General features: G+C 49.4%; 1 protein-coding gene across 1 annotated transcript; it reads right to left on the reverse strand.

Annotated features, from left to right (window-relative positions):
• Positions 1-7,770: 7,770 nt before the first annotated feature.
• LOC133359866 (phospholipase A and acyltransferase 3-like) lies at positions 7,771-20,652 on the reverse strand. Its single transcript, XM_061578429.1, has 4 exons — positions 20,560-20,652; positions 12,301-12,401; positions 9,057-9,316; positions 7,771-8,534 (listed from the first exon to the last, which is right to left on the reverse strand). Exons 1-4 carry the CDS (start codon positions 20,634-20,636, stop codon positions 8,460-8,462), a joined length of 513 nt encoding a protein of 170 aa, XP_061434413.1. The 5' UTR covers positions 20,637-20,652; the 3' UTR covers positions 7,771-8,459.
• Positions 20,653-24,764: the final 4,112 nt, after the last annotated feature.

Genomic DNA, 24,764 nt, shown 5'->3' on the forward strand with positions numbered 1-24,764 from the left:
AGTGGCTGTCATTGCATGCTACAGCAGGAATTCATTTTAAGAATGAGTCGACCTAAAGTGTGAGGAAGGCCGTTTCACAATTAACAAGGCTACAGACACACACCACACCTAGGGGCAAAAAATAACATCTGTGCTCACACAATCTTGGGATGACCTCCGAAGGGAGGGGAGTTTTAAATGGTTTATGGCATCAGGTGCCAAGATGTCTGCGGAGCCAGAACCAATGATGAACTCAGGCCGACCCGATGGATGCACCACGTGTGCAAAGGTTGAAGAAGCTTCGGTCCTGAACGTGCCTTAGGGAATTAATTAAATTATCTAAAAATTCCTAGTTGATTGGGAGTGGGACTCGAACTCTGCGAAGCAGGCTCAATAGGGGAAGGGATGAACCTATAGATGAACAGCCAGAGAAACGAAGGCCGTTCACAATGAGCTTGGCTACAGACACACATGTAGTGCTCGACTTGACACGACAGCTTCTTGCTTTTCTCTCTCACTTTATTTCGCTAATACCGATCAACATTCCGCCAGCTAACACCGATCAACATTCCTCCAGCACGCTGCCCGCTCGCTCGCCGCGTTCCACTGACCTCGCTCGCTCCCCGTCTCTCCTCCATCGACTATCCTCTCCACTCTCTCCGGCACAGTTCAGCCGCTCTTAATCGGCTCTTGTGTCACACTCCAGCCGCTCTTTATCGGCTTCGCCATCACTCTCCAGCCGCTTTCTGCTGGCTTTTCCCCTGCTACCTTCTACTTCTCCACTGCTACCCTATACCTCTCCTCTGCTACCCTATACTTCTCCACTGCTTCTGGCTTACGTTGCTTCAGCTCCAACATCCTTCTCCTCCCAGGCGCGAACTCCCGTCTCCTTCAAAACCCCCTCTCTTTATCCCCAAGTCAATTAATTTCCAATTAATCGGTGGCATCCCCCGCGACGCCCCTCGCCCCCAGCCCCCGCTGGCACCTGCCATGTTTTCCCAGACAATGCGGCGCCACTTAGCGACAACAACAACTTCCAGCCAATCAGCGCCCTGCGTCCTTAATTGCCCCCTACCCGTCTCTGGCCTTTTCCTCACGCCTAACGACAATAACAACCTCGACCTCGTTTGCTCCCACTGTACTCTACGCGCGCGTACACCCACTCTCGCGTGTGACGCGTATTTCAGGCACTACACACACACCACCTTGGGCCAATTAAGTGGGTCTGTGTCGACTCGAATCCTGGGATGACCTCCGGAGGGAGGGAGTTTTATAGGGGTTATAACATCAGGTGCCAAGATGCCTGTCGAGCTAGAACAAAGGGGCATACAGGCTGACCAGATACAGGTAGTCCTTTACTTACGATGGAGATGCATTACGACGACCCCAACGTAAGTCGAAAATATCGTAAGTAGAAGATGGCTTAGCCTACCCAGGAGTCTTAAAGAATGGTGATAATTTAGCAAAACAGAGCAATTTACAGTACCGTACTGTATAAACTAGATACTGTGTGTATGTATTAATTACAATACTGTATAAACTAGATACTGTGTGTATGTATTAATTACAATACTGTATAAACTAGATACTGTGTGTATGTATTAATTACAATACTGTATTGCACAGTAAAATGTAAAGTAAAAAACAGGGTAAATTCTCAGCCTATACCTATCTGAACTGCAATTTAATAGAAAGTTTTTTCAGGAAACAATCCTATCTGCTATAAAAACTTTTAACATGCATTGAACGTATCGTATCGTGGTAACCTTAAAATGAAATCGCTAAAGCTACGTGTCATACATGCGTTGAACGTATCGTAACGTATCATATTGTACTGTACTCACCAAGATTCTGTCCGTCGTCGTCTGCATACTTGAACGATGTTAGGTTGTTGATGGCAATTTTGTCGTATCACTATCGCCATCGTAAGATCAAAATATCGTAAGTCGGACCATCGTAACTCGGGGACTGCCTGTAGATGCAAGGGGCGTGATAGGGGGAGGAGCTATGGGATTTGATGTGTCTTCCCCCTATAACAACTCTTTGGTTCTTTCGGTAAAGTCACGTAGTTAGAAATAAACTAAAACAACACAAGCGGTCGTCATTAGGCCTTACGACGACCGCTTGTGTTGCGATCGAAACGTCGTGATTTGTTTTATTTTAATTTATTTCTCTACCTACGTGACTTTACCGAAAGACGCAAAGAGTATGGATTTCTGCTGTCACGAAAGCTTCAAATCAAGATTGAACGCCATATAACTGTGGACCAAGCCTGCCGTTCTACACATTGTTGTTGGACTTGGGCTATTGTTCAGAAATAATAAAGGAGAAAGAAGGATTTTTAATGATCTTTATACTCACTCACTTGTAGTAACTGTACCTTCTACAGGTTGTGGGCTAAGAATGATCTCAGCTTGCATGATTCACACACCATAACAAGGGGATTGTGTATTGTAACGTTGCCATGGAACAAACAATTGTTCTATTTTAATCACGTGATTGTGAGATCCGATCGTTTATGTTTTCTAACTCTTTGATACGCAGTTGACGAGAATGCATTCTCTACAAATGTTGCCATTTTGAGGCTGTTGCCAATTGTTCTGGTTTGACCACGTGATCTTGAGATTAGACCATTGATTCTTTAATGTTGTTGGAATTCTGATGGTAAGAGTTGGATGTTAGGGTAAGTTGAGATTAAAGTTGCTTATATTAAAAACAGGCTTTTGAGTGCTCCTTTCCTCAATTCGTGCATCATTGCACTCACAATACTCCCACGGTGTTACCACGTGATGCATTACCCACAATACCCACGGTGTTACCACGTGATACATTACCCACAATACCCCACAGTGTTACCACGTGACGCATTACCCACAATACCCCCACAGTGTTACCACGTGATGCATTACCCACAATACCCCCACGGTGTTACCACGTGACGCATTACCCACAATACCCCACGGTGTTACCACGTGATGCATTACCCACAATACCCCCACGGTGTTACCACGTGATGCATTACCCACAATACCCCACGGTGTCACCACGTGATACATTACCCACAATACCCCACGGTGTTACCACGTGATACATTACCCACAATACCCCCACAGTGTTACCACGTGATGCATTACCCACAATACCCCACGGTGTTACCACGTGATGCATTACCCACAATACCCCCACGGTGTTACCACGTGATACATTACCCACAATACCCCACGGTGTTACCACGTGATGCATTACCCACAATACTTCCACAGTGTTACCACGTGATACATTACCCACAATACTTCCACATTGTTACCACGTGATACATTACCCACAATACCCTCACGGTGTTACCACGTGATGCATTACCCACAATACCCTCACGGTGTTACCACGTGATGCATTACCCACAATTCCCCACGGTGTTACCACGTGATGCATTACCCACAATACCCCCACGGTGTTACCACGTGATGCATTACCCACAATTCCCCACGGTGTTACCACGTGATGCATTACCCACAATACCCCCACGGTGTTACCACGTGATACATTACCCACAATACCCCCCACGGTGTTACCACGTGATACATTACCCACAATACCCCCACAAGTGTCACCACGTGATACATTACCCACAATACCCCCACGGTGTTACCACGTGATGCATTACCCACAATACCCCCACGGTGTTACCACGTTATACATTACCCACAATACCCCCACGGTGTTACCACGTGATACATTCATGCTTCGAGAGTTGTCTTATGACTTTGACAAAATGTTGGATTACGTTGAGCGGACTGAGACACTGTTGAATGCAGAGCAACACAAATTTATCAAGAGGTTCTACGACGACATTGGCCCGCATCAGAGGATTAAAGAAGATTGCGTTTGCTGTTGCATTTTCTGACATCGCTGCAACGTTGATGACTGGTGGACGAACAGCTCATTCAACGCTTCAAATCCCGATTGACTTGGTCCATAACGAAGCGCCCGTTTGCAACGTCACAGAAAGGAAGTGAGAATGCCAAAGTACAGCTGGAAGCTGAAGAGTTATTCTGTGATGACATCTCGATGATGCATTAGCACGGATTTGAGGCAGTCAACAGAACACTGCAAGACATTCGTGGTAACAAAAATCTTACGGGCGGTTTGATTGATTCAAATACTTTCACGAAAATTCTTCTCCATTGACAAATGTATAAATCTTAAGAAATTTGGACCCACCAAAACTGTGTAACGGATCAAGAATGACGTTGAAGGCATTAAATGCTCATGCCTGTTGTAACAACGGTGATGCCTTTCACTTTGTAAAAACGCTGAAGCCTTTCACGTTGTGACAATTGTGGTGCGTTTCCAAATGTAACAACGGTGATGTGTTTTCCATTGCAGCAATGGCAATGCTTTTCCTATTGTAACAATGGTGATGCGTTACCTGTTGTAACGATGGTGATGCGTTTCCTGTTGTAACAACGGTGATGCATTTCTTGTTGTAACAACTTGATGCGTTTCCTGTTGTAACAACGTTGATGCATTTCCTGTTGTAACAATGGTGATGCGTTTCCTGTTGTAACAATGGTGATGCGTTTCCCGTTGTGGAAGGCAGGCGTGCATTTTTAAGTGCAAACTATTACCAATATTTGATTTGTAGCCAACAGCGTACACTGCATGCTGCGTATGTATTTGTGCAATAGAGTACGTCCATGGGTGCCATTGACACATCCCATAACTGTGTTTATAAGTGCAATTTGGCGTATACATGAATGCAGATGTACACATGTTTGCTTGCATGTGCATGTGTGTGTGGGGTTTCGTGTGTGGGGTTTCGTGCGAAACGTGGACCCCCCTAATGGAGCATCTTCGCCAGTTGGAAACATTTAGGCTGGCCTGCCTACGATCCATCCTGGGTTTAACCAGGCTGGATTGTGTGAGGAGCTCACAAATCCTTGAAAGATCTGGGCAAAGTCCCATCGGTGAGCTCCTCCAGCAGGCAAGGCTGCGTTGGCTGGGTCATGTAGCCCGCATGCCTAAACAACTTTTGTTCGGCCGGATCGAGGGGGCTAAACGGGCGCGGCACGGGCTAGAGAAGAGATGGAGTGATGTGGTACAGGAGGACGTGGAGCTGAGTGGACTTGCCGATGACTGGTACCAGCGGTGTCAACATCAGCCTCTGTGGAGGAGGCTCGTGAAGGACGCTACTGGGCAGTTGTAAGCAGTCGCCCTCCAACAACAACGGAGGGCGGAGGAGCGACGCTCACAACAACGAGTGGAGCGCCGGGTGGCTAAAGCACAGCAAGTTGCCACAGTAGGGGGCACAGGTGGTGCATCAGCCAGTCATCTTGGTCATCTCAGTCAGTCGACCCGTGGCACCTGCTGGGTCTGCCCCGTGACCTCCTGCCAGCGGGCGGTCGACACTTCACGTGGCCTCAAGGTGCACATGGCCTGGCACAAGCGTCATGGTGACGTTACCGCCACTTAGTGGCGAATGGTGGTTGTTGTTGTGTTTGGGGAGTGGGTGTGTAGCTTTTAGCGCGCTGAGCTACGAACCCGGCGACCCGAGTTCAATTCCTGCTCTTGGGCAAACACCAGTGACGAATATCTGAACCGGTCCTGGGCCCTCCTTTAGGCCGACTCGGCCTCAAATGATTACCTGGTGTGTAGTAAACATGGCCACTGGGGGAAACAAAGGTGGCCGCACGTGGTGCTGGCCGCTCATCCCCTCGTGTGCCACAGTGGCGGCCTTCATAGGCGCTGCTCACTAAGCGGCATTTTCCCCCACACTTTGTTAATGCTACACGAGGGGATTCAGAATCTTTGTTTATACTGGAGGAATCCGATGAGCTATGAAGCTTTCTTTTTTTCTTACCGGTGTCCAGCACTGGTGGCAGCACGTTACAACTGTAGAGACAGTGCGCCGACTAGCGGTCAGAAGTGGCTATTGCGGGTGCAACAACAGTATGGGCAGAAAGAAAGACAGATATACAAGAGCGACCATGAGGGGGGATATCTGGGCCAAAGGTCAGAGAGGGGATCTATCTGGGAGTTCCCCGAACCAGCTTGGGGGTTCGAGAAAGGGGGCGTGGCCAGGGCGGAGCCACGGCCATGCTGGGAGGATAAAAGGGAGCGAGGAACGGGGTTCTGGGCTGCTGCCGGGGGTCGGAGTCTTGGTCGTCGTCGCTGTCGTCTTCGTCGTCGCTTCTCGTCTTTGTCATCGCTTTGTCGCCGTTGTCGCTAGATAATCAGCCAGCGATATAGTGAAGTTGGCGCAATCGAGCTAGACTGTCAGCGCTGTATTCCGTGTGACACAGTTGTAGTTGTGTGAGTGTGAGGAAATAATGGGGAAGCCTCTACAGTTTATACCTCCAGAGTCGTTACAGTACACAACAACAACAACAAACAATACGAAAACACGATGGGAGTGCGAAGTATAGGAAGGGTGAGCAGATCGCTTTTAAAACATGTGCGCAAATAAAACGAAACTATTTTATTCCACCAGGTAAAAGCATACACCGATCTATCATCGCAAATTATAGCAACTCAACGTCATTGTCATCACGTGCACATTGACAACAGCAGCCAAACACTCTAAACACATAGAAATGCATAGGTACCCACAAAGACACAAAGACACTCACAGAGACACATAGACACTCACAGAGACAGATACACACTCATAGAGACACAGACACTCATAGACTAAACTTTGTTTTTCTTTAACCAGGTAAGGCCTCTAACCAGGTAAGGTTTTTTTACTGAGAGCACCAATGTCAATGTTGTGCTTCGCTAACTCTCTGGACAAAATGGCCGTTCTTCGTTCGGGGCAATCACTCTCAATGTTGTGCATCATTGTTCTTACATTCCAGGTAAGGCCCACTGAACTATATAGCTCGTCTTCATAAGCAACCTGACCACAAACGATAGCCCAATGATGTGGCTTATCGTGTGAAAATGAATAGCAGCCAAATACTCTAAACGCGTGTTTCTAATTGTGGAGGGGAAAACTAGAGGACCCGGAGAAAAATCCACCGGCCACTTGGAGAACATGCAAACTCAGAGTATACAGGCATTAGGGTTGGGATCGAACCCCCTGCGTATCACGGAAGGGAGTTAGCGTCTCCGAGCCACCGTTACGCCAAATCTCACGTCGTCACGCCTCGGGCCACCCGGTCAAGTAGGTGCAGGGGACGTCATTATTAGCGCTCAAAAAATAGATATATAACAGCCCGTAAGAAAACAAAACAACAAAACACAGTAACGATTTTTAAAAGGTAACGTATAATAAAAAACAACTCGTAATTTCACCTGCTTATTAATCTTAGATCCAGCACTGGGTACAGTGCTGCGTGTAGTGGCCTTGCTAACGTTCTTACTTGTGTACGATTGTATTATCGGACTTGGTGCTGTGTATGTATTGTACTGATGTGTGTGTGTGTTACAAAGAACACGTGTGTGTGCGTGTACAATTTACACACACAACGCAACGCACACACGTGTACACGACTGTACTAACAGTAGGTGCAGGGGATAGGGGACGTCAGGGATAGGGGCAAGTCAGCGTTGTCGAAGCGGGTGGGGGCATGACGACAATGATGTTACGCGGACCGTTGCAGATGACGGTTGCAAATGGAAGTGGTGAAGGCTCTGGAGTGGAGGGAGTGTGGTGGGGGCAGGGAGAGTGGGGGATAATTGGCGGGAAACCGGGATAATGTGGCCCCTCTCCCCCCTCCCTCACTCCCACCATGTTACAAAATGGCGGTGCTGGGAGACAAGATGGCCGTACGCTGAACGCATTTTAAAAGGATCTTTATTGGTTTTAATGTCTCGCACAAAGAGTGAAAAGAGAATTTCAGTGAAAAAAAGATATGCGAGTAGTACATATAGGGCTGCGGTAGTGCTGATATGTTAACTACCTTGCCTGGTATAGAGGAGGTCGTGAGTTCGATCCTGACCCTGACGATGCCTGCTCTATTTTTGTGGATTGCATGTCTCTCTCCGTGGTCGCGTGGATTTTTTTTCTCTGGGTCCTCTGGTTTTTCCATCCACATTTAGAAACGTGAGCTTAGAGTATTCGGCTGCTATACATTGTCATGTGATACGCCCCTTCTTTGGGCTATCATTTGTGGCCAGGTTGCTTCTGAGAAAGAGCTACATAGCTCAGTTGATTTTAAATGTGGAAGATAAAACTGGAGGACCGGGTAAAAAATGCACACTCCAAATATAGAGCAGACTTCAGGGTCGGGATCGAACCCACGGCCTCCTGCATACCAGGCGAGGCAGTTAACATCTCCTAACCAGCGCGACACACATTGACCATCAGAGATGGAGCAAGCAAGCAAGCAACAAAAACAAAGAAAAATGCATGCACGTGATTAATGGATTGTTGCATCGCAAGACCATGAGGGACGTCAGCAGTGGATCGAGCATGGTGAATGACGACGGTGGTTGTTGAGCCGCACCACAGCAGCGCTGCCAGCGACTGACTAACTCTAGAGGGCCAGTGCGGCCAAAAAAACGGTGCCGAGAAATCCCACTATTTTCGCACCTGTCTTGACTTTGTCTGCCTGGAAGGGAAAATAAACGAAAGTACCACGTATTAACGCGACCACGACGACGATAAAAAGCACCGCAGCTCAAGACTTTGTAGGAACGAGGACAGAGGGCAAAGGCGTGCACTGGCACTGTTGTAGCTGGTACCCTCATACAGGCAGACTTATGCTGAACGCAGGGGTTGGCATCCAAGACAACCAGAAGTGGCATTTTCATTCGAATTCGGTCTGCGTGTCTCTCTCATCATCACCACAGTGGCTACGAAATGTTAAATACCTCGCCTAGTATACAAGAGGTCGTGGATTCGATCCTGACGCTGACGATGCCTGCTGCTGTATATTTGGAGTCTGTGACTCTTTCTCTCATCACCATCACGGTGGCTAGGAGATGTTAACTACCTCGCCTAGTACGCAGGAGGTTGTGGGTTCCATCCCGACCTGACGATGCCTGAACCTGTCAGGTGCGACTACATTACACCTCGCCTACCCCCCACCAACCCACCACCCCTCCTCCGCCCCTTCCATGATGTCACTTACCTGTTTCGAATGGGGCTGCCCGAAACGGAGCAAGGTCACAAAATGCTCGCAGTTTCTTTTGCAGATGTTGTACGACAGCTTCTTGTTCACCATCTGGCGGCAACTCTCCAGGATCTCGGCCACGGGCAGCGGATTTCCCAGCTTGTTGTTCACCTTCCACTTGTCAGTGCCCACCACCTCCACAAGCTTGTCCCTCCTCACAACTGCTTTGGCATTGCTCGAACAGCTGATGACACCGAGGCAAACGCCGCTGCACATCCCTGAAATTTCGTCAAGAATCGGAATGAGAACGTGTGTGTGTGCAGTGTGTTGAACTTCTTTGGCACCGTACGTAGTCATGTGGAGGAAGACAACACACTAACACACAATAACAACAAGATGCAGTTCAAAAAAAATTAGTTTTCAATATAGTGTAGTGGTGTCGTGTATAGTGTGCTGTATAGTAGTGTAGTGTATACAGTAAGTCCACTGGTTGTGGAAGACCCGCTTACGGAAATCCAACCTTATAGAATAAGCTCATAATTAATCGTGTTGCAAAAATGATTCAACATGCGTAAATGTCAGCACAAATAGTGCAGCGCGGTGAGGTGGCAGATGAATACCGCGGATTGAGGTGTAAGGAGGCTGTGCAGCACCTAATTGCACAGGAGATTGAATGCTTTGGCAGAGACACATCACTGTTCTCTCCCTCTCTCTGAGACGTGTTTTTTTTCTGGAGGACAGCTCACGGAAGACATGGGAAGATTATACCCTTCTTCCAGTCACGAAGACCCGAAGGAGAGAGACGTGTTACAGAGGGTGTAGGTTTTTGCAATGAAGAATTCTCTTGCCAGAAAGCCATCGTCACTTCCCAAAGGGGTTTTCTGATAGACCCATGGTACTTCGCCTTCCTCTCGAGGCCAATAGACACATCACGGTTGCCTCGGCTTATGCTCCAAAGAAAAGGAATCCCTGCGTCACGAACGCTTTAAGTCAAGAGAAAACGGTCTATCGCGAACTTGGCCAAATATTATCCTCCATTTCACAGGAATGGCCAGATCCTCTTGCGAGGCGACTTCAATGCCAGGGTAGGGACCGGCTATGACACCTGGCTTGGTATCATTGTGTAGTGATGACGACACACGCCGTTACTTCACAGAGAGCCTTTATTTTGGAATCAACGTTATTCCTAGGCCCGGGCTTTGGTTCTTGATGCTTGAACTTTGTATTCTCTCCAACCGTCCCTTCCCCTTGTGCTGTCCCCTTGTATGTCCCCCGAGCTCCCCTTTCTCGAAGGTTCACTCTCCCCATTTTCCTCTGCCAATCCTCGTCCTCCTTCTCTAACCGTTGTCAACTATTGCCCCAACAGTTCACCCTCGTTTTCCCGCATTTTTACTTTCGAATTTCTAAACCAATCTGTTCAACTCGCTGGCCATGACCAATCCTCTTTGAGGCCTCCCTGCACCACTCAGAGGCCTCTAACGCACATCCTGACTGTCCGTCTGCGTATGTGCCTCGTCAGGCAAGTGGTCTATTGTTTCAGTCATTACAATGGAAGCCGTGGTGGTGGCAAGTCTAAGAGCAATGGTCAACTCCTCTTTGGACTGTGCTCAACGCATGGCTGCTCAATATCTACTACTTTCTATCAGCTTGACCACTTTAAAACAACCTGGATGTACCCTAGGTGAAAACACTGGCACAGTTCCATGATGGTATACTAGGAAGGATTAGCACTCTCTAGGGCGTGTCAGAGGCATTTAACATTTCAAATGAAGTAAAGCAAGGCTGTGGTCTAGCTCCAACTCTTTTTTAGCCCGTTCTTTGTCGCTATGGTTGGTGGGGCCATGAAGGAGCTGAAAGCAGGAGTGGCGATCCGGTACCGCACAGAAGGTGGGGCTTCATAAGTTGTCACGGTTACCCGCAAAGACTCCCATCGGGGAGGTCATAAATACGTTAACTTCAGTGCGCAGATGACTGCGCCTTGGTTGACCGCGCTGAGGTGGGCCAGCAATTGGGTAGTCGGCTCCTTTTCCTATTCAGCCAGAGAATTTGGTCTCACTGCGAGGCATTGAATTTGAGAGCAAGGATCCACATTAACCAACACCGACTTAACTCGATCACCGAGTTCAAATATTTGGGAAGTGACAAGTGATGGTATTCTTGGACCAAGAGATTAAAAATATAAGGAGCAGACCCTCGCCCACTTTCGGTCGCCCTTTGAGAGCATATATGGGACAAACTGGGCAGCGTTAACAGGGCAGTCGTAGTAACCGCTTTCCTATGTGGCTCTGAAACTTGGACTCCATACCATCGCCACTTACGACGACTCAACGACCTCCAGCATAAACATCTAAGAAATCTCATGAGGGAAAAATGGCAGGAAAGAATAGCTAAGACCGAGGCCCTTGCTGGAGCTGGAATGGCTCCTTGTTATATCATGGTCACCGTCGCCCAACTTCGCTGGGATGGACACACACACACAGACTACTCGGTAGAAAAGAGACTCCCAAAACAATTTGCTCTACGCTCAATTGCACGAGAGGGCTTCAGTAGCGAAGGAGGTCAGCGCTTTGGCGCTTCGTGGATGGTGCTTCACTTTTAATTTGAGAAGATTTGGAATTGCGGTAGATTCGTGTGAAAATCTCGCCCAAAAACAGACAGCGATGGCGCGGCACAGCTTTGGCTGAAGCTACTCGGGTGCTTGAGAAAAAGTGCCTTTAATACACAGCAAGCCCAGTTTTTCAGTGGTCGCAGTGTCGACCAGTGCATCTGAATATCTGGGGTGTACTCTCAAGCCCACCGTGTGTGTGATCTGTGGGGAAAGGCGTGTTGCTCAAACGCCTGTCTTGCCAGTCACAAGCAAACTCACGGAAATCGAACACGCCGGCCACGTAAGATGACGAAGGATCTCTGACTCCCGATGCAAGAAAGATCATCGTCCTTGCGGACGGACTGCATGATGATGATGATGAGTGTATAGTGTAGTGTGTAGTGTAGTGGGTAGTGTAGTGTATAGTGTAGTGTATATTGTGGTGTATAGTAGTGTTGTAGTTTATAGTGTAGTGTAAAGTAGTATATAGTACAGTGTATTGTATAGTAGTGTAGTCGTGTAGTTTGTTGAACATAATGTAGTGTATAGTGTAGTGTAAATAGCATCTGAAAGCGTGCGATGCGGTGACCGCCCTTGTCCGATGTCGCGAGCATGACTGGTCAAGTTCTGTGCAGTCTACACGGGGAAGGAGGGGGTGGGTGTTGGTCTACTCACCATCGGAAGTGATGTGCACCACATAGCCATCTCCCACGTATATGGCCCAGTGCTGGTAGGCCTTTCGAAATATCTCAATGAGGTCACCGGGTTTGGGATCGCTGGCGGTGGAGAGGGAGAGAGAGATGGAGGTACAAGGCGCGAGTGAAGATGGGGTTAGGTGGGCCGGGGCGACAGCCACCTTCCACTAACTAATAAAGCAGGGAGAAGCAGTGCCGTATTAAGCTACTGCGGGGCCTATAGCATCTTCTTTTTTCTTCTTTATCTAACCTATATAATTCATTTTTTGTCTGTCTGTCTGTCTATCTGTCTGTCTGTCTGTTTGTCCGTCTGCGTACGCTCCCTTCCGGGGGATTTAGCTCTCGGACCGTGGGGTTCGCCGAGATTAAATTTTGCAGGTGGGCACGCCCCCGGCCCGCAGTAAACTTAGGCATTTCCGATTTTTCGTCTCTAAACTTTAAATCGGACCGATTATCGATTTAGTGCGATTGCTCTTTATTTAGTTATTTATTTATTTAATATTGCCGGCCGGCGCGGAACACGGCGGTTGCCCCTGGCAACGGGTAGCAACAACTTCGCTGCGGGGTGGACGCCATTTTTAATTCCCGTTACAAATATGCGCACGCATTAACACGCGACTCTGAGGTAAATTCATCAAAGTTTCACGTCCTCTTCACTCCCCTTCCACCCCAATGTGTGCAATTACTATTATAGGGTCGGTAGATAATAAAATTATAGCGATTAGACAGTATTATTGTACATACACTCCACTCTCACACTCTCAGACTCACACACATACACTCACTCTCACACACACACATACACTCACACTCACACACAAACTCACTCTCACACTCAGACTCACACACACAGACTCACTCTAACACTCAGACTCACACACACAGACTCACTCTAACACTCAGACTCACACATACACTCGCTCTCACACTTTCAGACTCGCACACACTCGCGGCGTTGCTCCGTGTTCGGTGGGGGGGGGGATGTCACGAGTGGGCGTGTTTACCTTCCCCCCACCCTCCCCGATATCTTCAAACAATCGCGGAGATTCTTATTCCCGTCGAAAAGCTACGAGGTTAGTCACGCAACTTCACAGCTCAGTTAAAACATTTAAATATTTATGTTTACTATTTTGTATCACTCTTATATATTAAAAGATGTTAGGGATTAAGTTATGTTTGATGATAATAAATATACACTATGCACCACGATTTTTCCCTGGGTAAAAAGTGTTATTTTTATATTGCTTAAGCCTCCTAAGTATATAAGATGGCTATTATTCCCCATACATGTTGCTTTTGTGACCAGAACTTTATATAAAGGAAAGAATTACACAAATGCACACGTTTTCTCCTAGCAAAATAGGTCCATTTGTAAATATCACTGTCCGTGTCAAAAAAAATTAAGTTTGAGGGGAATTTTATCCCATTTGTAACTTTTGAGATGTCAGCGTATAGAAAATAACACTTACTACCCAGGGACTAACACATGTGTAGTTTTTGGTAGTGAGGGTGAGTAGGTTGTTGTGAGGGTGAGTGGTGAGGGTGAGCAGTGAGGGTGAGCAGTGAGGGTGAGTGGTGATTGGTGAGGGTGTGATTGGTGAGGATGAGTGGTGAGTGGTCAGGGTTAGTGGTGAGGGTGAGTGGTGAGCGGTGAGGGTGAGTGTTGAGGGTGAGTGGTGAGTAGTGATGGTGAGTGGTGAGCATGACTGGTGAGTGGTGAGGGAGAGTGGTGAGAGAGAGTGGTGAGGGTGAATGGTGAGGGTGAGTGGTGAGTGGTGAGGGTGAGTGGCAAGTGGTGAGGGTGAGTGGTGATTGGTGAGGGTGTGATTGGTGAGGATGAGTGGTGAGGGTGAGTAGTGAGGGTGAGTGGTGAGCAGTGAGGGTGAGTGGTGATTGTTGAGGGTGTGATTGGTGAGGATGAGTGGTGAGTAGTGAGGATGAGTGGGGAGGGTGAGTGGCGGTTGTGAGTGGTGATTAGTGAGGGGTGAGGATGAGGTTGAGTGGTGAGGGGAGGTTGAGTGGTGAGGGTGAGTGGTGAGCGGTGAGGGTGAGCAGTGAGGGTGAGTGGTAATTGGTGAGGGTGTGATTGGTGAGGATGAGTGGTGAGGGTGAGTAGTGAGGGTGAGTGGTGAGCGGTGAGGGTGAGTGTTGAGGGTGAGTGATGAGTAGTGATGGTGAGTGGTGAGCATGACTGGTGAGTGGTGAGGGAGAGTGGTGAGGGAGAGTGGTGAGGGTGAATGGTGAGGGTGAGTGGTGAGTGGTGAGGGTGAGTGGCAAGTGATGAGGGTGAGTGGTGATTGGTGAGGGTGTGATTGGTGAGGATGAGTGGTGAGGGTGAGTAGTGAGGGTGAGTGGTGAGCAGTGAGGGTGAGTGGTGATTGTTGAGGGTGTGATTGGTGAGGATGAGTGGTGAGTAGTGAGGGTGAGTGGGGAGGGTGAGTGGCGGTTGTGAGTGGTGATTAGTGAGGGGTGAGGATGAGGTTGAGTGGTGAGGGGAGGTTGAGTGGTGAGAGTGAGTGGTGAGCGGTGAGGGTGAGCAGTGAGGGTGAGTGGTAATTGGTGAGGGTGTGATTGGTGAGGATGAGTGGTGAGGGTGAGTAGTGAGGGTGAGTGGTGAGCGGTGAGGGTGAGTGTTGAGGGTGAGTGGTGAGTAGTGATGGTGAGTGGTGAGCATGACTGGTGAGTGGTGAGGGAGAGTGGTGAGGGAGAGTGGTGAGGGTGAATGGTGAGGGTGAGTGGTGAGTGGTGAGGGTGAGTGGCAAGTGGTGACGGTGAGTGGTGATTGGTGAGGGTGTGATTGGTGAGGATGAGTGGTGAGGGTGAGTAGTGAGGGTGAGTGGTGAGCAGTGAGGGTGAGTGGTGATTGTTGAGGGTGTGATTGGTGAGGATGAGTGGTGAGTAGTGAGGGTGAGTGGGGAGGGTGAGTGGCGGTTGTGAGTGGTGATTAGTGAGGGGTGAGGATGAGGTTGAGTGGTGAGGGGAGGTTGAGTGGTGAGGGTGAGTGGTGAGCGGTGAGGGTGAGCAGTGAGGGTGAGTGGTAATTGGTGAGGGTGTGATTGGTGAGGATGAGTGGTGAGGGTGAGTGGTGAGAGTGAGTGGTGAGGGTGAGTGGTGAGCGTGAGTGGTGAGGGTGAGTGGTGATTGTTGAGGGTGAGTGGTGAGGATGAGTGGTGAGTAGTGAGGGTGAGTGGTGAGGGTGAGTGGTGAGGGTGAGTGGTGAGGGTGAGTGGTGAGGGTGAGTGGTGAGTGGTGAGGGTGAGTGGTGAGGGTGAGTGTTGAGTGGTGAGGGTGAGTGGCGGTTATGAGTGGTGATTAGTGAGGGGTGAGTGGTGAGGGTGAGCGTGAGTGGTGAGTGGTGAGGGTGAGCAGTGCGGGTGAGTGGTGATTGGTGAGGGTGTGATTGGTGAGGATGAGTGGTGAGTGGTCAGGGTGAGTGGTGAGCGGTGAGGGTGAGTGGTTGTTGTGAGGGTGAGTGGTGAGGGTGAATGGTGAGGGTGAGTGGCGGTTGTGAGTGGTGATGGGTGAGTGGTGAGGGGTGAGTGGTGAGCGTGAGTGGTGAAGGTGAGTGGTGAGGGTGAGTGCTGAGTGGTGAGGGTGAGTGGTGAGAGAGTGGTTAGTTTTGAGGGTGAGTGGTGAGGTTGAGTGGTGAGGGTTAGTGGAGAGTGGTGAGTGGTGATTGGTCAGTGGTGATTGGTGAGGATGAATGGTGAGTAGTGAGGGTGAGGTTGTGTGGTGAGGGTGAGTGGTGGTTGTGACGGTGAGTGGTGAGGGTGAGTGGTGAGGCTGAATGGTGAGGGTGAATGGTGAGAGTGAGTGGTGAGGGAGAGTGGTGAGGGAGAGTGGTGAGGGAGAGTGGTGAGGGTTAGTGGTGAGGGTTAGTGGTGAGGGTGAGTGGTGAGGGAGGGTGGTGATGGAGATTGGTGAGGGAGGTTGGTGAGTGGTGAGTTGTGAGGGTGAATGGTGAATAGTGAGTGGGAGTGGTGAGTGGTGAGGATGAGTGGTAAGGGTGAGTTGTGAGTGGTCAATGGTGAGGGTGAATGATGAGTACAGTCAATATGCACTGCTGTTATCATACCAGGTACCACCACCACAATATGTACTCCTCTCATCATAGCAGATACCACCACAGCAGTATGCACTGCTGTAATCATAGCAGGTACCAACACAGCAGTATGCACTGCTGTAGTGATAGCAGGTAAGACCTCAGTCGGTATACACTGCTGTAGTGATAGTAGATACTGCTATCGAGTTGGTAGATACCGCTATAGTAAATACTAAAACAGTCAGTATATACCACTACAGTCAGTCAATACTGCTACAGTCAGTATATACTACTATACAGTCAGTACATACTGCTACGGTGAGTAGCTACTAGAGTCAGTAGATACTATTATAGAGTGAGTAGATACTGCTATAGATTTTGTAGTTACTACTATAGTCAGTGGATACACTATAGAGTCAGCAGATACTATACAGTTAGTCGTTACGAGTATATAGTCGGTAGATACTACTGTAGGCCCAGTAAATACTACTATGGTCAGTAGTTATTACAGTCACTAAATACTACTACACAGTCAGTAGCTACACATGGCTCAGTAGATACTACGGTACAGTCAGTAGATACTACTACAGAGTCAATAGATACCACTTCCTCTGTTGTATGTAAGGTGTTGTTAGTATATATACCTACGAGGGGTAAAGATATTTTTTGAGGGGGGGGGGGGGAGACCGCAATTTTCGGAAACATTTTGACATCAACTATTTACCCCACACTTTCTACAACTTTTTGGACTTGTGAAAGCCTCTTATATATTTGTTGGTGGAGAAATGTACAAACAGCCCACCGGGCTTTGACAATACCTTAGTATCTGTGTGTAGAGGAGTAGTGGAGAGTGGTGGCGTCGTGTGCGCTGTCCGGTGCGGTGACCTCACGGGACGTGGGGTCGCACGCGCTGGGCAGTGCACGTGACATCACCCCTCCAAGGGTATATAAGGGAGACCCCGTAACGTAAGCGGGGTCACTATAGGAACGGGGATAGTAAACAGGGTGAAGAGGGAACCAGGGATAGTGAGAGGGATCAAATAGGGAGTCTGGGGAGAAGCCGGTGGTAGCCGAAGAGGTGCTTCTCTCTCCGGTCGGTGGAGTCGGCAGACTCCACGATCCGACACGAGAGAGAGAGACCGGAGCTAGCCGGCAGGGACCCAGACTCAGAGTAGGACCCCTAGCCCCTGGGAGTTGTGTACCCTGTGTAGTTTTGACCAAGAGTAATAAACCCTGGCGGAAGCCCCTAACTTACCTCCGTCTCCGAGTACGTCCGTCGGAACTTCTCTACAACTGGTGTCAGAGTGTCTGCACTGCTGCTACAATGTTTACATCGGGAGCGGAGCGCAAGAACCCAGCGACGGGACGATCGGAGGATGAAGACGGCGGGGAGGAGGCTTCGGCAGTGACCCCGGAGTCCGGGGCTCCGGTGACAGGCCCCGAGAAGACGACGGGCGGGGGTGCCAGCTCGCCGCCACCACCGCTGGAGACGGGGAGCACCCCTGCAGACCTGCTGAGGCAGCTCCTGCAGGCGATCGCGCAGCTCTGCGCCCGTCTCGACATCGCGGAGGCGAAGTTGGGTCCTCCCGGTCCGCACTCGGGATGGGAGCAACTGTCAACTGCCGGGACGCCGCGAGAGGCGGCCGCCATCTTCGCCGCGACGCCCCAGCTGGCTATTTTGCCTGCGACGTCGCCAGCGGCGGCCATGTTGGTTGGGGCGCCTCAGGCGGCCGCCATTTTAACTGCGACGCTGCAGGTGGCGGCCATTGTTCATGCGACGCCGCACGTCGGCGCCATGGATGCCATGGCAACTGCGACGCCGTTGTCCACCGTGGGTGCCGCCGCGACTTCGCGCCACACCGCGCGCGCGGGGTCTGCCAGCGGCGATGCCACAGCTCCGCACCATGCTGCGCCCGCCGGGGGAGCCCCAGGTACGTCCGGGGCTCCACACCTCGCCGCACCACGGGAGTTGCCGAGGGTGCCGCCGTGGTTCCGGCCATCGCCGCGCTGGCGGGGTACGCTGCGGGTGTCGCCGTGGCCCCGTGCATCGCTGCCGCGGCTCCTCACGATGCCGCGCCGCGGAAGTTGCCGCGGTTCCGAGCATCGCCGTGCCTGCGGGGTTTGGCGCGCCCGCCACCGCGGCTGCTATAGTTGCCGCGGCCGCGGGGTGGGCCGAGGGTCACGCCGGGGCACCGCACCTCGCTGTGCATGCGGGTTTTGCCGCCGGCGACGCCGCACCAGGCTGCTATTTTGCCTGCAGCGATCGCGGTGGGGGCCGCCGGCGACGACGCGGCCCCGCACCTCGCGGTGCCTGGGCGTTGCCATGCCGACGCCGCGGCTCTGCATCTTGCCGCGGCATGGGCAGCAGGAGCCGCCGCTCGGGCCGGCGCGCGCCTGGCAGGAGCTGCGTTGGGCTGCTGGGCTGCTGCGGCTCTCCCGGGGCCTGTCACTAGCTGGCACGGTGCCTGCCCTGGCGATTCGTGCCACATGGGGAGGCGTGCGCTCTGTTGATGGCCTGTGGAAACGCTGCCGTCGGCCTCCAGCCCTCATCGCTCAATTGTGTTATGTTGGCGTGTTTTGTCTAAGACTGCCCAATTGTCCGTTTTGGTGTGTTTTGTCTGGGCTGCTCAATTGTTCAATTGTTGTTTGTTGGTGTGTGTTGTCTGGGCCATCGGGATTCCGCCTTTGTATTGATGGCAGCGCGTGATGAGAGTTTCAAAGTTTTGAAATTTGATTGATTGTTGTCATGCTGCCTGGATGTTGTCGGTTGGTTGTGAATATGTTGGTTTGTGGTTCTGGGACTCCTCTACTTTTATATTGTTTACAGCCGAGTCGGCTGAATTTTTTTCACAGGGGGGGGTGATGTAGAGGAGTAGTGGAGAGTGGTGGCGTCGTGTGCGCTGTCCGGTGCGGTGACCTCACGGGACGTGGGGTCGCACGCGCTGGGCAGTGCACGTGACATCACCCCTCCGAGGGTATATAAGGGAGACCCCGTAACGTAAGCGGGGTCACTATAGGAACGGGGATAGTAAACAGGGTGAAGAGGGAACCAGGGATAGTGAGAGGGATCAAATAGGGAGTCTGGGGAGAAGCCGGTGGTAGCCGAAGAGGTGCTTCTCTCTCCGGTCGGTGGAGTCGGCAGACTCCACGATCCGACACGAGAGAGAGAGACCGGAGCTAGCCGGCAGGGACCCAGACTCAGAGTAGGACCCCTAGCCCCTGGGAGTTGTGTACCCTGTGTAGTTTTGACCAAGAGTAATAAATCCTGGCGGAAGCCCCTAACTTACCTCCGTCTCCGAGTACGTCCGTCGGAACTTCTCTACATATGTAAGGTTTTTAAGAAATATATTTTTCACCCGGGCAAAGCCGGGTACTTCCGCTAGTTCTTTTATAAAAGTCTCCGCGAGCGCGCGCTTGCAGGGGATTTGGCTCTCAAACGGTGTCGTTTTCGGACTAAAAAAATTGCCGGGTGGCACGCCCTAAGCCTCGTGGTGGGAATAGGCTATTCCGTTTTCCGATCCGTCAACTTTAAATTAGTTTAATTAGCGATTTAGTGCCATTCTTATTTTACTTATTTACTTATTGCGCGAGCTCGACCATACCAACTGACGACAATTTCGTGGGGGGGGGGCGGACCCTGTCAAGTGATGTGCGCTCGGTCGAGCTCACAGCCACACCACGGCACTCTGTCACGTGAGTATTTTGTGCTATATAGTCACCATGTACTACTGTAGACTCGATATATACTGCTATAGAGTCAGCATGCACTACTGTACAGTCGATATATACTGCTATAGAGTCAGCATGTATTACTGTAGAATCGATAATACTGCTATAGAGTCAGCATTTACTCCTCAACAGTCGATATATTCTGCTATAGAGTCAGCATGTACTGTACTACTGTAGAGTCCATATATACTGCTACTAGCGTTATATATGTATGTACTCCTGTAAAGTCCATATATACTGCTAGTAAACAATGAACCAGAGTTGGTATGTGCACACTAAAATTAATATTGTAATATCTGTCAACGTATTTGTTTCATAATAGTAAGCAATGAGGCAGATTTTTTATCAGCATACAAACTTTATTATTGTAACTAGTGGTAAGTACACGGCGTTGCCGGGCGAAAAAGGCAGACGCACATGTAGTTAGGCAGGTGCTTAGTTTTGGTGGGGCTGATGGTAAGGACCCACCTCTTGGTGGCAAGCTCCCGGTTCAGCAGCAGCACCTCGAACTCCTTCGAGTCAGCCTCAATGACCAGATCATACATATCGTGGTTGACCAATAGGGAGCCATCCGTTGACTGCACCCGGGCATCGATCAGCCTCCCATTGTATCTGTAGCAGATGGGAATTCTTCCGGTACAGGCATTGAAGGCTTGACAAACTATGTGGTCCAAATATATGTAAAATAATGTGGGAGCCAGAGGACACCCCTGTTGCACCCCAAGGTGTATAAGGAATAGCTCCGACTCACGGCCACGTAGTTAGACACGGGGCCGCTCACCATCATGAAGGTCCTTAAGGATGGTGAGCAGTGGGTCAGGGGCCTCGGAAAGCACGAAGAGCAACTCAGAGCCCAAGCCTACTGATGGTATCATAGGCCTTGAGCAGGTCAATAAAGCACACGCATGGACTAAGACGCACACATGGACCTACAGACTAACATAGAGGCATGCACACACAGCGACTAACACACAAACACATCGACTTACACACACACACATATGGACTCACACACACATAGACATGCATTTTAGATACACACACATGGAGTTACACACACATATCGACGTACACACATACACCGACTCACATACATACATAGAGTTACACGTACATTTCCGTACACATAAATACGCATGTGAACTATCACACATAGACATCCACTTGAGATATACACAATTAAAGTAACACACATATATGGACGTACACACATACAGCGACCCACACACACCGACTCACACACAGCAATACGTGGACACACACAAACATTGACGTGAACACACATATGTACTTACACTCACGCATATGGACTAAGACACACACACATGGACTTACACGCACATACATAGACTTACACAGACATAGCACTACACACACATACACATATGGACTGTGACACACAGACATCTACTTTAGATACACAGACATGGATTAACACACACATATCGACTCACACACACGCATTGACTTACACACACACATCCACTGAAACACATAGACACACAAACGCACGTTGACTTACACACTCAGATGAAGCATGAAGCAATGCACACACATCGACTAACACACACACATGGACTAACACACACACACAGCGACTAAAACGCACACAAATGGACTGACACACATACTTGGACTGACACACATACATAACCACTTTGACGTACACACACACATGGGGCGTTATCCGTTCGAAAAAGACAGACACACACATGGACTTTAAGACACGCATGGCTCTACACGCACACACATATGGACTCAAAGACACACATCGACTTACACACACACATCGAGGGGCACAGCAATCCCCGATGATGGCACAGCTATCAGTATCGCAGTACTACGTATGAGTAAATAGCATGACGTTAGCGATGGAAACAATAGAAATGCATAGAAGAAATAAGCAGACATAAGTGTCAATGAAAGAGCAGCAGTACGCACAGGTAAGTTGAGAAGCAGGCTACAGTAGAAATAATAGACTGGCAGTACGCCGACTGAATGACATAAGCATTGCTACAGTCGACATGAAAGGCTGGCAGTACACTGAGTGAGTTCAAGAAGCAGGCAACAGATTATAGACTGCCATACACTGTAAATGGTGAAAAGGAAAATGAGCAGTGTAGATTTTAGGTTGGCAGTGCACTGACGTTAATTAATCAGCAGGCAGCAGGCCAGATCACGGACTGGCAGTAGACCGTGGCAGCGTCATAAAAGTGCAGCAAAGAAAGTGAAAATTTTGCAACGTAAAAATCCAAAAAGAGGTTTGTGCACACAAACATGATTATTGTAACATCTGTCAACTTGTTTAATAATAGTAAACTATGAAGCTGAGTTGTTATCTGCATACCAACATAATATTTGTAATATCGGCTGACTTATTTGTTTCATTATCGTAAGCAATGAACGTGAGTTATTATGTGCACACAAACATTATTATTGTTAGATTTGGCAACTGATTAGTTTAATAATAATAAACAATGAACCAGAGTTGGTATGTGCACACCAAGATAAATATTGTAATATCTGTCAACGTATTTGTTTCATAATAGTAAGCAATGAGGCTGATTTTTTTTATCAGCACACATACTTTATTATTGTAACTAGCAGTATGTACCCGGCGTTGCCGGGCGAAAAAGGCAGACGCACATGTAGTTAGGCAGGTGCTTAGTTTTGGTTGGGCTGATGGTAAGGACCCACCTCTTGGTGGCAGGCTCCAGGTTCTTCAGCAGCACCACCAAGTCCTTCGAGTGAGCATCAATGAGCAGATCATCAGCATTCATAAAGTAGTTGACCAATAAGGAGCCATGCCTTGACCACCCCGGGGCATCTTTCCGCGTCACATTGTTTCTGGAGCAGATGGGAATTCATCCGATACAGGCATTGATGGTTTGACGAACTATGTGGTCCAAATATATGTAAAATGATGTGGGAGCCAGAGGACACCCCTGTTGCACTCCAAGGTGTAGAGGGAATGGCTCTGACTCACAGCCACGTAGTTAGACGTGGGGCCGTTCACCATCATGAAGGTCCTTAAGGATGGTGAACAGTGGGTCAGGGACTCGGAAAGCACGAAGATCAACTCAGAACCCAGGCCTACTAATGGTGTCATAGGCCTTGAGCAGGTCATTAAAGCACATGCATGGACTAAGACGCACACATGGACCTACAGACACGCAAAGAAATGGAGTTACACTGACTAACATAGAGGCATGCACACACAGCGACTAACACACAAACACATCGACTTACACACACACACATATGGACTCACACACACATAGACATGCACTTGAGATACACACACATGGAATTACACACACATTTCGACGTACACACATACAGCGACTCACATCTTCTTCTTCTTGTTCGTCCATCAAAGTTGATGATGACCATGGCACGTTTGTCATTTTTTTGCGTTTTGATGAGTGTGCAGATGGCTGAAGAGGCCAATCCGAGCCAGGAATTCCCTGTGGCACACTGGACAGGTCAGGGAGGATGTAGAGCTCTGAGGTGCAGCCACACGTCCTTCCTTGGTAGATTTGCGCTGCTGCCTCTTCAAGATAGCACAGGAGCGTCTCCTACTCTCACAGAGGACTGCACCGTCCTGTACTTTTCTTCTCCAGGCAGGTCGGTCCTGTGCTAGGGATTCCCAGCTTTTCAGGTCGAATCCAAAGCTCTTAAAGGAAGCTTTAAGGGTGTCCTTGTAGCGCTTTTTGGGGGCACCTTGTGCTCGCTTGCCATTCCTCAACTCGCCAAAGAAGACTTGTTTTGGAAGTCTCGCGTAGGGCATTCTGGTCACGTGGCCAGTCCATCTAATCTGTTCCTTCGCAAGCAAGGTGTAGATGCTGGGGATATTTGCCTTGCTGAGGACTTCCGTGTCAGGGATTCTGTCTTGCCACTTGATCCTCAGCAGTTTCCTCAGATAGCTCAAGTGGAAATGATTCAATTTCTTGGCATGGCGCTGGTAAACTGTCCAGGCTTCGTACCCATACAGAAGAGTTGGTAAGACAACAGCCCGGTAGACCTTCAGTTTTGTCTCCTGCTTGATTCCAGTCCTTTCCCATACCGAGTCACGTAGACGTCCAAAGGCTGCACTGGCCTTGACAATCCTGATGTTAACTTCATCATCTATGTGCACAGCGCGAGACAGTGTACTACTAAGGTAAGTAAACTTGTCAACGGCTGAAAGATTTTGCCCATTCACAAAGATGGTTGGCTCAGTGTAGGGTTTCCCAGGAGCAGGTTTGTATAGGACTTCAGTCTTCTTTGTGCTGATTGTTAGGCCAAAGTTGTTGCAGGCTAAGGAGAGGTGGTCCATACTGTCCTGTAGATCTTTATTTGAGTCAGCAGCCAGAGCACAGTCATCAGCAAACAAAATTTCTCGAACAGTGATTTCCTCCACTCTAGTTTTGGCTTGCATCCTCCGCAGATTGAATAGCCCACCGTCAAAACGGTAGATGAAGTTAATCCCAGTGTTGTGGTTCTGGAATGAGTTTTGCAGCATGGCAGAAAACACCATGCTGAAGAGCGTTGGCGCTAAAACGCAGCCTTGCTTCACCCCGTTTGTGATTGGGAACGGATCAGAGAGTTCTTGCTGGTCTCTGACGCTGGCCATCATGCCATCATGGAGATTGCGCACGATGCCAATGAACTTGTCTGGACACCCATACTTG

The sequence above is a fragment of the Lethenteron reissneri genome, chromosome 66 (assembly GCF_015708825.2).
Source record: "Lethenteron reissneri isolate LAM-NWPU_2019-01 chromosome 66, ASM1570882v1, whole genome shotgun sequence".
NCBI lineage: Eukaryota > Metazoa > Chordata > Hyperoartia > Petromyzontiformes > Petromyzontidae > Lethenteron > Lethenteron reissneri.